A 15,584-nucleotide genomic window follows, 5' to 3' on the forward strand; every position below is an offset into this window, starting at 1 on the left:
ATACCACTTAAAGTTAACGTGATCGGCAAGACGGAAATTTCTCTTAATTAATTCTTCGATGGCATTGTTTTTGTTTGCCGCATCGGTTCGAGTGTCGATTGAAAATAAATATAAATAAAGCCAAGCCAGGTTTTATTCCCTCAACTGGTCCTGTAAAGAATAGCAAAGGCCCCAAGAATTGAAAAATCGCGTAATCGGTTGCGGGAGTAAAGTTTAGGAAATAGTCAGGTAGGCGGTGTTATCAATAGCCAAAGCGGAACTGGAAAATGGCAACAGCATCAGTTAGCATTTGTGTCGTGTATAGTAGCGGGGAGAAGTTCCGACAAAAGCTTTATCGACTGGTATTTTCTTCTCTGATGCTGTCAACACGCAATTGATATGTTAGCAGCCAATTTAAGACACCTCAGTCGTGCTATTATAGCAAAGTCTTTCGTCCAATCGGTGCATTTTCCAACAGCCAATCGTCCAATAGGGATCGACACACCGCTGCTAGGCCTAACTCGGCTGTACCAGACGACAGACCACCATGAAGACGGCGATGAAGACAAAGTCGTTTGGGATAGATGCCCTCTTAGCCAAAGATGATGTCACTAAGTCGGGGGAACAAGAATCTACAGGTTGTCCCCTTTCCCCGGCAGGTATATCCAGTCCTTCAGGTATGTACGGCGTGGCCCCCGTGTACGGCAGGACAGGTGACACTCCGAGTGCTGCCTTCCAATCAGCAGGCCCACAGTTCGCTACCAGATCCTACGGTGTGGCTCCATTAGTCTTACCTTTGGCAGGTACAACCAACCCGGGCCATTTTTTCTTACCGTTGCTGCCGTCCCATCCTTTGGGTGGGATACACCCGCCTCTGGACATTCACGCTGACAATTCGGGTGTGTCCCAAGACTCTCCCTGCACGGGCCGTCCACTTCTTGATCAACTAAAGAACCATCAACCATTTAGCCTCCAATGGTTATTAAGATCGGGATTGGCCTACCCGCCACCTCTAGATTTAGCAGGTAATTACTTCTTCTTTATCATCTTTAGCATTATTAAGTTTACTTATAAGATGCACTCTCAAAAAGTCCATTTAAAATTCTATTAGGTTCAACACAGATATTATAACAATGTTTTCATTTAAATAAACCCTCGTAGCACTTAGAAAACCCAGCTTAAAATTCTCCAGATAAAATATTACGATTAATGTAATTTCAGTTACATTAAAATTAAATAAACTAATTTATTTTACCATTTAAGCCTTGATTAAATGCCAAAGTCAAATATAAAATAGCGTAAACGATAAACACAGCAGTTTGGATCTTAAAATCTTCACTTAAATGTCGATTGTCATATTTCGGCTTTTAAATAGCCACTTACAAAATCGAGTTATGGTCTATTAGAGTTAAGGCCCAGTAGAGAAATTAGCTTATATATTGTAGCTTTATTTTTGATGAACAAATTAAAGATAATTAGCCATGACTTAAGTGATTTAATTTACTTAATGACATTATTATTAAATTAACAACATTATTCTTTAGTCACTTTTTTTCTCGTATTAAAATTTTTATCTTTTTATTTCCACTTATTATTTTCAATTTTTAATCTTTATATATATATATATATTTAATTCCACTACAGTTTTTAAGTGATTTTTCTTAACAAGTTAATATATTTAATTAACTGAAAATAAATGAATTGATAGACAAGAAACATTTTAATTGGACTTAAACTGTTTTTGATAATGTAAATCAAGGATAAATGTTGACAAATTTCCAAAATTTGGGATCAAATTTCGGTAAGAGAAAACTAGAGAATTGCTCTACAGGCCTATTATTTTCTCTCCACACTTCACATTTAATGCATTGTCTAACTCTTTCTACATAAGAGCCTCGTGTATGATAATACACTGTAAAATGGAAGCTGAACGTTTGTATGCAATTTTTTTTCTTTTTTTTTTGAAAAAAGGAAACTAGCTCTCCACCAATCGACCCTCTTATTGAGCAGCCATGTTTGCTCCACCTCTTCACACGCCCAAATGTTGTAAGCTAAGCCCTACACGGCTGACTCGACAGATGTTTGCCGTTACTAGACAAGAATATTGACAGCCTAACCTTTGCTGAAAGCATAAAACCCTCTATATAAATATATTCTGCAATTTACGATGGAAGAATGGCTACTTTTATACAAAAGGAGGAGAGAAAAGTCAGATTTTACCGTATTCATTAGTTCAACTTGCATTTTTTTAATGAAGAACAGGCCCGAAAAATCTCCGCCTTTAGGCCTGGAAATGTAAACATATATTATCTTATAACACATAAAATCGAGTTTATATACGACGATAGTGTTTCGTTTTTTATTAATTTAATTAAAATTAATGTTAAAAACTATTGTTTAAAGCTTAAAATGAGTGAATGAAAGCAGTAAAAACTAATTAAATGTGTAATTAGTTGTTAATGGAGAAAACAAAGGAGTAGAACTGACTTCATGGCACTTCCTGGATTATTTTGCATACACAAGGACCTAAACATAATTTCCAAACAATAAAGGTGATTAATTGTTTTTGTTTTCTCTTTTTTATTTTGTTATCTTTTAGATTTTACGATTCGTGCTGTAAATTCTATACTTGAAGATGGACTAATAGGCCGATATGTTTTATTCTCTCCATGGAGTCGTACACAAGCTACTTTATAGGTCAATAGGGATACAAAATTTAACTTGGGATTCGATTATTGCTGGAGAAAAGAGTATAAAGTAAAAAGAAGAAATTCCTTCTGAATAATACTACTAAAAGTAACATCTTTTATAGATTTAAAAATGCCTTATGCCCTTTTGAGTATCCGAAAATGAATTGCAGATTGTTAGATAAATTTTATATTCCCTCTATTGATAATGTTAAAGGCTACATCATAAAAATATTCTTCACTTATTGTAAAGATGATGATTAATTTTATACTATTTTGCATAATATAATTAAATATAAATTAATTGGTCTACGAGCTTTTGATGAAATACAACACTACATTAATTAGACCAAACGGGGTGGAGATCCTGGTTAAAGCACGCCGTTTAAGTATTGAAAATGTCCTATTAAACACCTTTATTTTGTAAAAGAAATCTATACTTTAATGGTATTTTAATAATAAATTTGCATAGGCCTATTATTCCATTAATATAATACATTTAGAAGAAGTCATTACAGTTCATTAAATATCTATTCCCCAATTTAATCTTTAAAAAAAACGTAATGAATTAATTAAGATCGGATGTTTCATTTTGAAAATATCGGGAAGAAATTTTTATAAAATTGATTAAAAATAAATATGAATTTATTAATTAACAACTTCGTAATTAAAATTACACCGAACTTCATTAATATCGTAGGCCTATTGTAAAATCAATTGTTAAATGTTTACAGAATAAAAATAAACGGGCCTAAGTTTGCGCATAATTATTCATTCATTTTTATTAAACTATTTAATGCAGTTATGGAATATTATTTAATTCTTATTAAATTAAATACGATCGATTCTATTAGCATATATTTTATTATAATTTAAATATTATACAAAATTAGACAATAAGTCAATCTTGTTCTATTAAAAAGGTAGCATTTAAAAAAACGGTTTCAGCTGTGGAAAATACAAAAATTATTCATAATTTAAGACCATTTCTCATCGAGATATTTCTTTAATATAGTTTTAGAATTAAATAACTTCATTTTACATAGAAATTTTCAATGTATTTGTACGACTTCTTCAGCTTAAATTTTTACAGAATTAAATACATTTTTAATAATTATTTTCATAACTTAATTAAAATATCTGTTAATTGTGAGTTTAATTCTAATCGGGAGATTATTTTTACAATGTTTAAAGGCCAGCTCATCTATAAATTCAACTGAAAACACAGGCCATCTTGAAGTACAGTACAGGCCTACAGAACGATTTTATTATTATTAATTAGTTTATTTTTATTTATATAATATCCAAATTTTAACGTATTTAATAAAAAAAAATAATAATTGATCGTAGATTAGTTCTTTACCAAATTAAAGAAAATATGCCCTAATGTTATCTAAATTATTGTCCAGTTTCGTATTAAAATAATCCAATTTTTATAGACGTAGCTTAGTAGGGTTGTAAAGTATTAAGTTAATAAATAAATAACTAGTAGAGCGCTTTATTTTTTAAACAAAGTTAGAAAAATGTTTAAAGCTTTCGCACTGATCTTGTACTTTTACAATCGAAAATTCTATAGGCCTATTTAGAATTTATAGTACCGTACTGGTGTAGCTTATGTTTTTATCCTTACAATTTAGTATTATCTGTAAGCTCACTTGTATTAAAAAGTATATCTTTTGCTGTTATTTATAATGGGGCCACATATTCTCATCCAACTGATAATCTACAGCAAACAATGCGTAAATGATATTTAGTTCTATTACAAGCTTACAAAATTCTATTCATTTAAGCTTTAATAAATTTATCAACAATATTCATATCATCTATTCTAAATATTCCAGTCTATTCAACTTTAATGTTTATAAAATTAAATTCCTTTTTTGTTTTTTATATGTGTTAGATTAACCAAGGCTTCTTGTTTACATACGATGATGATATTACTCGTGTATTTTATTCTTTATTTCTTTTTTTTTAAATTAAATTTAAAAAAAACAAAAAAGCCTATTAACTAAATTAACAATTTTCTCCGAAAGCCGAGATTAAAATATGAGATTTTAATACGAAATATTTGTTTTAATTGCAACTATTACGAGACGACGATAATGGTTTGATTTTGGTTCGAAATGGTTTGATAATGGTTTAATTTGATTTTTTTTTTTTAATTTTTATTTTAAAAAGTGCTAAAGATTACGTGTAATTTATATAATTTTTTTCGTAATTTTCTAGCTTTATTAGTTACTAATCCACTCCATTATATCAATTAATCAAAATTCTCAATGTCTACTTTTCGAGAAAAGTCACCAGATTATCATTTGCATTTAACAAAATGTCAGTCTGTTTCAAAATCAATGATTTAATGTTCGCAAACAGCCATTTTGTCACGAACATTCAACTAACTAAGAGCTTTAACCTCTGCTTTAGATGATAGAGAAGCCAGAAAACGATCAAAACTTTTTCCTATATTTTTTTTTTTTTTTTTTTCCTTAAGTGTGACAAGTTTTAGAGAGGTTAAAATTTTGGTTTAACGTTTAAAAATTTATGTAAAGAAATTTTAAATCGTCTCCCTTTATTCTAAGTTAAATTCGTTAGCTTAGTAACGTGTTAAAATTGGCTTTAAATAAGAGTTTAAAAGTTCGAAAATTCTCTATAGAAACTACTTAAAAATATAGGCTTATATACATATAAACTTTCTAAGTCTGTGCCTTTAACTTTTAAGAATAAATTCTTTTTATATATACTAATTTTTTACATTTTTCGTAAACGTTTTATCAAATTAGTTACAAGAACTACTTGACATCGCCTTTAAAGAATGTGGAATTCCGAAAGCATTTCTTAAATTAAAGTGTGAAAAATTATAATAAATAACAAAAGTAACACGGGAGAATTAATAATTCAGTATTCATTCTTCATTTTTTTTTATTTTTTTACAGAGAAAGTAAGCGTAGGTAATAAAATAAAAGTTTGAATTAATTTCACTATACAGGGGGTAATTGAGGAAAATAGAGGTATTTTGTAGGAAAATGTAGTCGGATATTAGGATTTGCTTATTGGAAATGTAGATGAAATAAGGTTGGAAGAAAGAAGAAGACTGGAATCAATTGGAAAAAGGAGAAGCAGTTCATAATGCACTCAAACAGATTGTAGCGATTCAACCGCGATTGGTAAACTGCAAAAACAAAGAACAAAGAAAGAATTGCATCGAAATCACATCAAACGTAAACCAGTGTCGTTCTTTAATTGGTTTCATAGTAAATTGCCGCAATTAGTGATTGTCAAGTTAAACTTCTCCATCACAATCAGAAGACGTAAATGCCAAGTAAAAACAATACGATAAAACAAAAGACAAGTGAAAAAAAAATCCCTGGCACAATTAAAGTAATGGAAGTCAGTCTGGAGAAAACACTGAACAAACGAGAGGAAGGCGAATTTATCGATTGGATGATGTTTTTAAATCCCAGGCAGTTAGGAGAGCTTGTAATTATGGGATGCTCCCATTGTAGCTCCGATCTGCCCTGCCGTCCTCTGGGCTGACTGAGAATGCTGCATCTAACTAGGTGGGCGGGCCTTGATGTATCTCGACGCGAATGAACGATAAGCTTGTGTTATTCTAGGAAATTACAGTTGCGTCTTCCCCTGCGGTGTCTGGCATACATCAAAACTATGTTAAGTACTGCGGCATTCGTTGCCGTAATGAATATCTCTCTACCCCCTTACACACAATCTGATTGGTGTAATTGCGCTCTTGATGAGGCCTCCACCTTCTCCGTCTTAAAAAGTAACAACGCTCCGCTACTGGCATAATTAAAACAATATGAATCAATCCGAAATTATTCCCCTAATAAAGTTGGATATTTTCCACGTTTTTTCGAGTCTTCTCTGTTACTCTTACCGGGGTACGAAAGGCCACTTTACTCGGTTTGGAGGGAATGAGTGAAAATATATTTTAAGATTGAGCTTATCTTGTTCACACTCTCTATCTGAACTTCAGCAACGAGATTACCAACACCACAAATCAATCGAAAACGTCAATCGAAGAACACAGTCCGATTAAAGCGATCACTTTTATGTTATTCTGCCTTTCATATCTTTTATAGGTGATGTTACTCATCTATCCTGGTTATAATTGTTTGTTTTTGCCATCTTGTTCCATTTCGATGACAGTTATATCAAAATTTTTGCGATTAACTTCTATAATGATGTGGATCAGTCGAGATAATCGATGTTTTTTATCAACTTTTCGGGACGATTTCTTAATAGCTTCTCCCTCTACTTATCAATTTGTCAATGATAACTGATAAAGTGTTTCACACCGAAAACACTTTAAATCTCTTTCTAATTAAAAATACATTGTGAAAAATATCTCGTGCTGCTATAGTAACAACATTCTATCAATTGAGACGAAAGTAAAACAGAAAAGAAAAGAAAAAAATAAAACAAAAGAGAAGCATCACAATATGGAAAATTTTTATCTATAGAATACCGGGCGCTTCGTTGAATATTTTCTACATTTATATTCAGAATATTAAAGCGCAATTTATTTTTCTGATAATGCATAAAATACTTCAAACATTTTAAATTTAAATTTTTCGGCATTCTTAAATGCGCATCAACAATATCCACCTTCTATATGGAATAGATTCTATTCTGCTAAACCTAAAACAGTCGAGCAAAACATATATTTTCCTTTTTATTCTACGAAAAAAAAAGAAGAAGTTCTTAAATTATTTTAGTACATCATTAGATTCTAAATTTGGCTTTTTATTAAATTAAATGAAATTTTTGTAAATTTAATAATAGGCCCTAAATAAAAGCAAGAATATTTTTATTGCCTCGGCGGCACGTTTTGATTATAAACTCGAAAATGGCACAGATACGAGGTCCGTAACGTCTCCATTTTTGTATATTTTAAGTAAATCGCCCGTGTATTTTACGATTCTTATTGATTTAAATTTTTTTATACTCTGCGATTAGAGCCAAGAAAATTTTAAAGCGAAGAATTTGGCAGTATTAAACTCGCTACCGAGCCATAAAATATCATCAGACTTTAGAAGGGTATTATAATTTATAAACAAATCTTTTATTATCGGTAGATAAGTTAACATAAGCTACTATGAGAGGAATAAACCTGTAATAACCCATAGGCATGCCAAAGCATATTTATCAGCTTGACAATACATATAGCGATGGCGTGAAAGAGAAATTTAGTGAAGAGTAATTATCGATATGCCTACGAGCCCAAGATAAATTGTGAGTAATTGAAAGTGGACTAATTCAAATGATAATACTCAGATTAATCACGGCATCACGTCTAATTCGTTTTTTTTTCCCCCCGATCTCATTAGATCTTTTCCCATTGTCCCATCTGCGCCGTCACCCCACTATTTACTTTCACTACGTTAAGGTTAGTTAAGCTTAATCGGGGAAGTAAACACGGGAGGCGAACGGTAAGTTGATAATGTCATGGCAGAAAAGTTGTTAACTCGGTCATCAAAAACGTCATCTAATTAGGTGTTTAGATACGACATCTGCTTTCTGCAAATCATCTGCTTCATCTGTCACATCTCGCATTCTTTTCATTCCCTAATTAGTCCACATCCTCTGATTGTGCTCGTGATTATGCATTCCTTTCGATGACGTCACCGAAATTGCTCCCAGCTACGGATCACTTTTTCCCTTTTGTTTTTCTTCCATCTTCTTTATTCCATCGAACAGTATTGTGATTCCTCTCTGGTGGTTCATATCCGCGAGTGCTTACGATATAGTTCTTTTATTATTATTATTATTATTATCATAAAGTTGAATTTGCAGTGTTTAATAGATAGGAAATAGGAAAATATAACAAGATTTTAGAAGATATTTCCAATTTTTCCTAAATCTCGTTACGTTTATCCTGCTAAATCACGTGTTGTCCGTTAGTTTGAGCCAACCGAATCTTGTTAGCAATGGAATCATTTGTATTCATATACGTTTAATTTCTTTGTAACAATACCATTTCTATAATCTACTTATAGTTTTACTGTAGGCCTGAATTAATTCCTAAGTTTGCCTTACAATTTCTCCTTTTACTACACTATTGTGACTAATCCCGCGTGCTTCCTACAACCAATCACCTTCGTCTTTACTAAATTTCAAAACTTTAAAGGAATATGAGAATTCCGTAAATCTCTTTCTACTTTCAAATGTAAGAATCGGAATATTTGTTAAAGCGATTAATTCTGGATTGACATTCGTAAGATCCTTTTCATTCGTCCTTTTTTTTTCGGACTGCAGACGTTGCTGATTGCAGTGACATAGATGTCATTAGTTAAACACCGAACTGATTAGGGGGTGCTAATAGGTTGGCTCCCCAGCCGCTGAGTTGTCAGTTTGACTGATGGGATGCTGGAAGGGAGGAAGACCCATGACGTCATTGTCAAGCCCTGGAATGCGGATAGAAGCGAAACCAATATTGTTTAAGTTTCGTTACGTTTTCGTGTAGAAGTCGATTCGGTTAATATTTTACACTAAATTCTTCGTCGTAAATGACAATTATTGTGTTGATAGCGCTTAAAAACCATTCAAATTCGATAAATGTTGCGATTTTGATGATAATTATCTACGAAAAATGGAATATTTTTACTTTTAAAAAGGTATATTTACAAGTCGAGATTATTAAGTTATTTATATACATCCACCCATTAACCGTATTGTTAAAGTGGTAATTTTTAACTTTCTCAATCGATAACATATATTTTATTAGATAATATCTTTAATTAAATTAAGAATGCGGGGATGGAAATTTCTGTAATTTTTCGACGAAACTAAACAATAAAATGTGCGAATTGATTTCTTCTTCCCCGGCCAATTCTGAGAAGCAAAGTAGGAAAATTATTATTTAACGCTTCGTAATAAATTTGATAATGTAAATATCAACTTGTACACGGCGCTAACTTTAAACAATCACAGTGTAGGCAGAGTAGGTCATCACTTTATCTCTTAAGAAAGGCGAACTTTTCAATTGAACAGTAACTCAATCCTTAAGGAAAGAAATAAGTCGAACCGAACAGTTCATAAAGTTTTTCGACTGCGCCGAGCGTTGATTAGATTATCTTTCGAAACGGGGGAGCTAGGACAGAAGAACTGTACGAAACGAAAAAACTCTACTAAGGGAAGAATTGTACAAAAGACTGAAGTTTCCCCTTCTGGTGACCCCCTACCAGTCCCTAAATCCGATCCTAGCCTGTTCCCCCCTTTGCATACCCCTCTTAGCAGTTCGTCGCCAGGCTAAATCACATTAGCCTATTGTTACCACAACTAGAAGCCACCTGCTCACCCTGGCTAGAGTAAACATTTCTCTGATTAGCCCGAACTGTTTAACACATTGTGCGGATTTGTTTCGCACTCGGAACTTCAGCCCTCCACTGGTCTACACCCACCCTACGTCTTTTATTGGTTCGTTGTAATGGGCTGTATCCGATTTTCTGCCCTTGGAGCATTAGATGGGACTTTTACATGACAAAAGCTCGTCCTAATTGTGTATGTATTATACTATACCCTGAGGGACATTGAGTGTTTTTCGAAAGAAAAAAAAAAGAAGAATGTTTTATTGCAAGTTGAATTTTAGAGTGTGACTCAATAGATGCGAGACGTCGTCACAGCTTTATGGATCTTCACCCTTACGATTTGTTAGTAATTTAACTTTATTCGCTAACTTAAATAACTTATTTTGCCAGGGATTCTTTTTCCGTGTCCATTCGGGATTCTCTCGTTTAAATAATTCAAAATGGCGATAACTCTTTAATTAACTATGCATTACAAATGATAATATCTTGCAGACGATGATTAACAATTCGATTAAAATAACTGGCGTATACGGTTTAATTTCCAAACCTATTATGCATTTTAAAAGTGATCATTAGGAAATTGATTACAATCAAAAACCGTTCACCAAAGGCATCCCAATTAACAAAATGAACAAGGAAAATTTTCTTAAGACAAGAAACATCTGAAAACTTAATTAATAGATACACGAGCCTATGTAAAATTCTTCTTTTTATATAGGAAAAGTGCGAAGATTTTGCTCTGGGGATGATCTGGAGAGGATGGCGTAAAAAGTACAATCGGAATAAAGAAAAATTGAGCTGGTGGTAAAGCCTCGGAGGGGGTTCCAACACCCGCATCACCCCCGTTTTAGAAACCCTTTACTTAACGAATGAATAGGAATTGTTTTCTTCTCCATTGTTTTAGTACAAGATTGCGTGCTTAAAATTTAGGGAAGATGAACCGAACTCTATGACTTTATATAGTGTAAGACAATATCAAACAGAAACCTCTCTATTAATTAATAATAAAAACACGATCCGTTGTTTAAACAGAAGAATTTAAGCATGCGAGGTCATAGGTTACACCTTGGCTATAAGCTCATCGTTAAAATAATTACGTGCTGGTTTTTACAGGCCGAGATAATTGCCGCAGTGAACATGATTTAACGACAACAGTATCAGCGTCCACAGGGGGTACCACTCACTTCCGTTAATGGCCCCGCATCGTTTGGCAACCATGAAGGAAATGCTGTTTTAATTAAACGACTGCAAACGCTAATGAACTTCAAAGAATTCTACTAACGTCGAGAATTTAAGAAAAAAAAACGAACTATATATTCTTTGCGATTAACCAATTACAGTCTAACGACGCCATTATTGACAGGCGCCTGGCTGTGTTTAAACATGCTAATTTTAACGGGCGCAGATTACTTTAATTTAATTTTACGGCCTTTTTCATGAACCGCGACACCTGGTGCAAAGAAATTGAACCAATTTTAATGAGAAGGAAAACGGATAAATTAAGATTTTGCCTTTGGCTTTATTATTCCTGCTTTTATTGGAGTTTTGATCTGGATGATGCCTTTTTCTTACCATTTTTCACGACAACCAATTCATTAATTTTACTTCCAAGTCATCGGCAGACACTAAAACACCAGAAAGTGAATTAAAAGTCATCCGAAGCACGGCGTGATATATAATTTTTTTTAATTAGAAATAAACTATAAAATCGCTATTTTACCAAAGAAAAAATCGTTTAAATAATAGGCCTACGATATAAAAAACAATAAACAATATTTCTTATTGTCTTTTACAAATACAGTTTTTAATATATTTAAAAAATTTAACCGTTATAGGCTGAGCGGATGAAGTTTGCTGTCGTGTTTCCGTTGCTTCCATCAAAGATAAAAGCAATTTTTTAATGATTTAAATACCGTATATATAATTCTGTAATAAAAATGATCTTTTAATTTTAAAATTTAACCATTAATCGGTAATTTGAGACCGGGCAACGAAATTAAATCTCCCAGAAACTAGCATTAGCATTCTGATGTAAATTTTAATTGAATGCCATTCTATTTATATCCGACTCTACTACATTTTACAAAATGGCTAAGTTATAGCTGATTAAATTTACTTAATTTTTACAAAGAAGCCTTATTACGGAACCGATTTTTCACTCGTAGTGTTATAAAATATACAATCGAAATATTTAAGTACTGGAAGCTCCTATTAATGAATTAATTTGTGGACACAGTTGATTTTTCTGTCAGAATTTAAGTTATTTTCCAATCAGAAGAGATGATAGATATCTTGTGAGCTGCTATGGGGCAAGGCAATGAGCCCAAATTACGGCTGCATCGGCAATATGGTACTGGTCCCAGAGGAACGATAGAATCGGAGAATATTGCTCATTGGGTAGCGTATCTTCGAAATGCCGAGATAACCAGATTAAAGCTAAAATTTTCGAATTTTTGATGAAGAAAATGGTGGAAACAATTAAGTAGGAGTTACAGTAATTGTTTCCACAGTTACTTAGTATTATTATCTTATGAATGGGATCCGCCTCCGATTAGATAAGGCTTTACATTAACCTATTTTCGTCAGCATGATATATACATGTATATTTTTGTTTATTTTTATTTATTCTCGGCGTCCAAACACGAAAAGACTGATCTATTTTCTACACTCGGAAAGGAGAGTATATTTAATACTCTCGTCATCACCCTTTTTATTGTCGGAAGAGCGCGGTAAAGCCGCTCACTAGACGATTGAAATATTCTTTTGTGAAGGAAAGTGTTCGCTTCGCCAGCCGCAGTGTGTTGCTAAAAAAGAAGTTGCCATTATTGGCGTCCCTAGCAGTAGCCCAAGCAAGGAAAGAAAGGAGGTTGTAAAAGAAACGGTAGACGAAGCAGTTTTACTACCGTCTTGAAAAGCCGATAAACCCGTCAGGACTTCCAACCAACTACTGTTAGGGTACAGTTGGCTGTAAGGTAATCGCCCCGATGGTCTGAAGTGAAATCGGAAAATTGGAAGGTGACGATGGGCAGGCCGCAGGGGGCTAGAAACTTCGTCCCCCAAAGGGGAGCCGCGTGCCGGGGGGTTGTGTTTGAATAACGCCAGAAAGGCCCCTAGGGAAATCACGATATGTCCTCCCTGCGGGCGCTGCCGCATCTATAGGGATGTATTTCCACAACGTTTTTATCGCGTTAGCTAGAGAGGGGGAGGCCAAGATACATTGCGCATGTGCAGTCCTTGTCCACTTTTTAACACCGAATTGGCAAAGAGCTGTCCGAATTCGATTTAGACCTAACTATTTCCCGGGAGAGACAGTTCTAGATACAAGCCTTTCTCACTATTTCTTTTTTTCTTTCTTTCTTATTTCTCGATATCTGTTGTTCGCACTTTAAAAGGCAAAATGCCCGCAGGATTGAGTATAACAAAAAATGCTACTTTTCCTTTTCTCTCTTTTCTATCTCTCATAGGAATGTTTTGTTATCTTGTTTTTAAGGTGAAAAAACTGTTAGTTTGATTTAATCATCTCGCTTGTACGGGATCGTAAATAAGTTTTATATAAAATGAAAAACGTTTCTGCCTAATTTTAAATTACTAAACTTTTTTCATTTTAAAATATTTTTGAAATTTAAATTTATATTAAAACAAGCATTGACACGTCGCAAATAAACTTTATGTCTGATTGGTAGAAATTTCGTAAAAACCGTCGTGCACTTGAAAAAACACATTGTAGATTGACCCGAAACTGCCTCAACTAATTCTTTTCTTTTCTTTTTCTACTTCCAAACTTCTAACAATCTATTCAACTAAAAATAAGTCGGCGAATTTTCCATCTTTACCATTCCTCCGAAGATAACAACTTACCACTTTCGTCGTCTGTTGAAGCAATTATTTTAGTTTTCCACAATTTATTACTATTTTATAAGTAAAAACTAAGACGGAAACACTTAAGCAAAACGGACGAGAATAGTATAATTGTCTTTTTAATGTTGTAGCCCACCAACGACCATTCGCCATGGGTAAAAGTCGAAGACCGAGGACCGCTTTCACAAGCCAGCAGCTTTTGGAGTTGGAGAATCAATTTAGGTTAAACAGATACCTTTCTAGACCTAAAAGATTCGAAGTAGCAACAAATTTGATGTTAACCGAAACGCAGGTAAGGATTTCTATGGTTCTTTTCCACGTAAATTTTCGATCGGAAGCCGCGAAAACCGGAGCCTTCGAGATTGTATGCATTTTCTTTTTAAGCTGCTAAAAACTAAATCTAAGTTTTGCCATTTCTTTTTAAAACTTATTAATCCAGGTAAAAATTTGGTTCCAAAATAGAAGAATGAAATGGAAGAGAAGCAAAAAATCTCAACAGGAATCTAAAAGCAATAACGAAAAGTCGGATAAGAGAAATCTGGATCAAATAAATTAGAACACGATTCACCTTCCTCTAGTGATCAACTTCGAAATAACGGAGATTCCAATCAAAATGAAGGGGACGATAAAAAATATCAAGACGATGAAAATACTAGGAATTCTATGGAAAGAAATGACTCGTACAGATCGGTAGATTACGACGGTTCTTCGAGAGGAAGCACAGAAGAAATATGCAACGAGTATCATCAAAGACAGCTGGACGTAACAAATTTCATTAAATCCCGAGGAAATAGCACTTCTGCCATCGAACTACCCAGGCATCATTTAGGTGAGACCTCGCAACGATCGGATGGCAAAGATCAAATTGATTGGACACTCAGAAACCCTCGACCTTTTATGAATTTCAGGGAAGGGTCGTCATCCGTCATTCAGACGGACACAAAAGACGAATTAGAGGTAAATAAAGAGGTGCAGGAGTTAGATGCGGCTACTTTGAAACGTCAAAGACCTTATAACCAAGAAAGACAAATCGATAATTTTCATCTTGCTAGGGTTGGTACGTCGGGAGTACATTATTTAAATTCTCAAATACTTGGCACCACGGAAACTGGCCACCATCAGATTTCGGACCTGTCGGGTAAATTTTTTTCCGGATCGTGGAGTCAGAGACCATTAATACATACTCAGTCGAATGTGGTCAGGTCATCCGAAGAGAGATGAATGGTTTTCGCGTGTGCATAGTAGACAACTGATTATAGTGTGATCAGGCGTGTTCGTGATTATTCTAGTTGAACATTCTTAGAAATTATAAAAAAGTACTCATCATCATTTGGTTCATATTTGAAAAAATAAACAGCCACAACTATTATAGACAAATAGGATGAGTGATTCTGTATTTATTTCGTGATTATGATTTTGGACATGAGATTTCTGTATGCTAGCATGTTCATTAAATGTGTAATAAATCTTGGAAATTTTATTATTATTACTATTTTATCATAATTTGCCGTGTCCAACGTCGGGTGTAAGGAAGAGGATGGACAGGCCGAAATTTTATTATTAAATTTTACAGAGTGGCCGGAATCAAAATGACATATCGTGCATCATCCCGGCCGGGAGAATCCAGTAAGTTGGCACATTTGCCATTTCTGTGCACCAAATCACTCTGCGGTGACGTTCGTTCTTTTTATTGCGGAAATTATGACGTCAGGAAAAATTAGCATCATTCCGTGATATG

At 33.8% G+C, this 15,584-nt stretch overlaps 1 protein-coding gene across 1 annotated transcript; it reads left to right on the forward strand.

Annotated features, from left to right (window-relative positions):
* The first annotated feature begins 526 nt into the window (after positions 1-526).
* Positions 527-15,311, forward strand: LOC136990138 (homeobox protein Hox-A4-like). Its single transcript, XM_067288511.1, has 3 exons — positions 527-1,004; positions 13,978-14,138; positions 14,286-15,311. The coding sequence occupies exons 1-3, from the start codon at positions 527-529 to the stop codon at positions 14,400-14,402; spliced, it is 756 nt and encodes a 251-aa protein (XP_067144612.1). The 3' UTR covers positions 14,403-15,311.
* Positions 15,312-15,584: the final 273 nt, after the last annotated feature.

Source organism: Centruroides vittatus, unplaced genomic scaffold (assembly GCF_030686945.1).
Source record: "Centruroides vittatus isolate TY-2023 unplaced genomic scaffold, ASM3068694v2 scaffold_861, whole genome shotgun sequence".
Lineage (NCBI taxonomy): Eukaryota > Metazoa > Arthropoda > Arachnida > Scorpiones > Buthidae > Centruroides > Centruroides vittatus.

Bases quoted from the DNA above. Each gene is read 5' to 3' on its own strand.
- LOC136990138 (XM_067288511.1), top strand. From the start codon at position 527: ATGAAGACGGCGATGAAGACAAAGTCGTTTGGGATAGATGCCCTCTTA. The intron at 1,005-13,977 runs GTAATTACTTCT...TTAATGTTGTAG, and splicing joins GCCACCTCTAGATTTAGCAG to CCCACCAACGACCATTCGCC. The intron at 14,139-14,285 runs GTAAGGATTTCT...TTATTAATCCAG, and splicing joins TGATGTTAACCGAAACGCAG to GTAAAAATTTGGTTCCAAAA.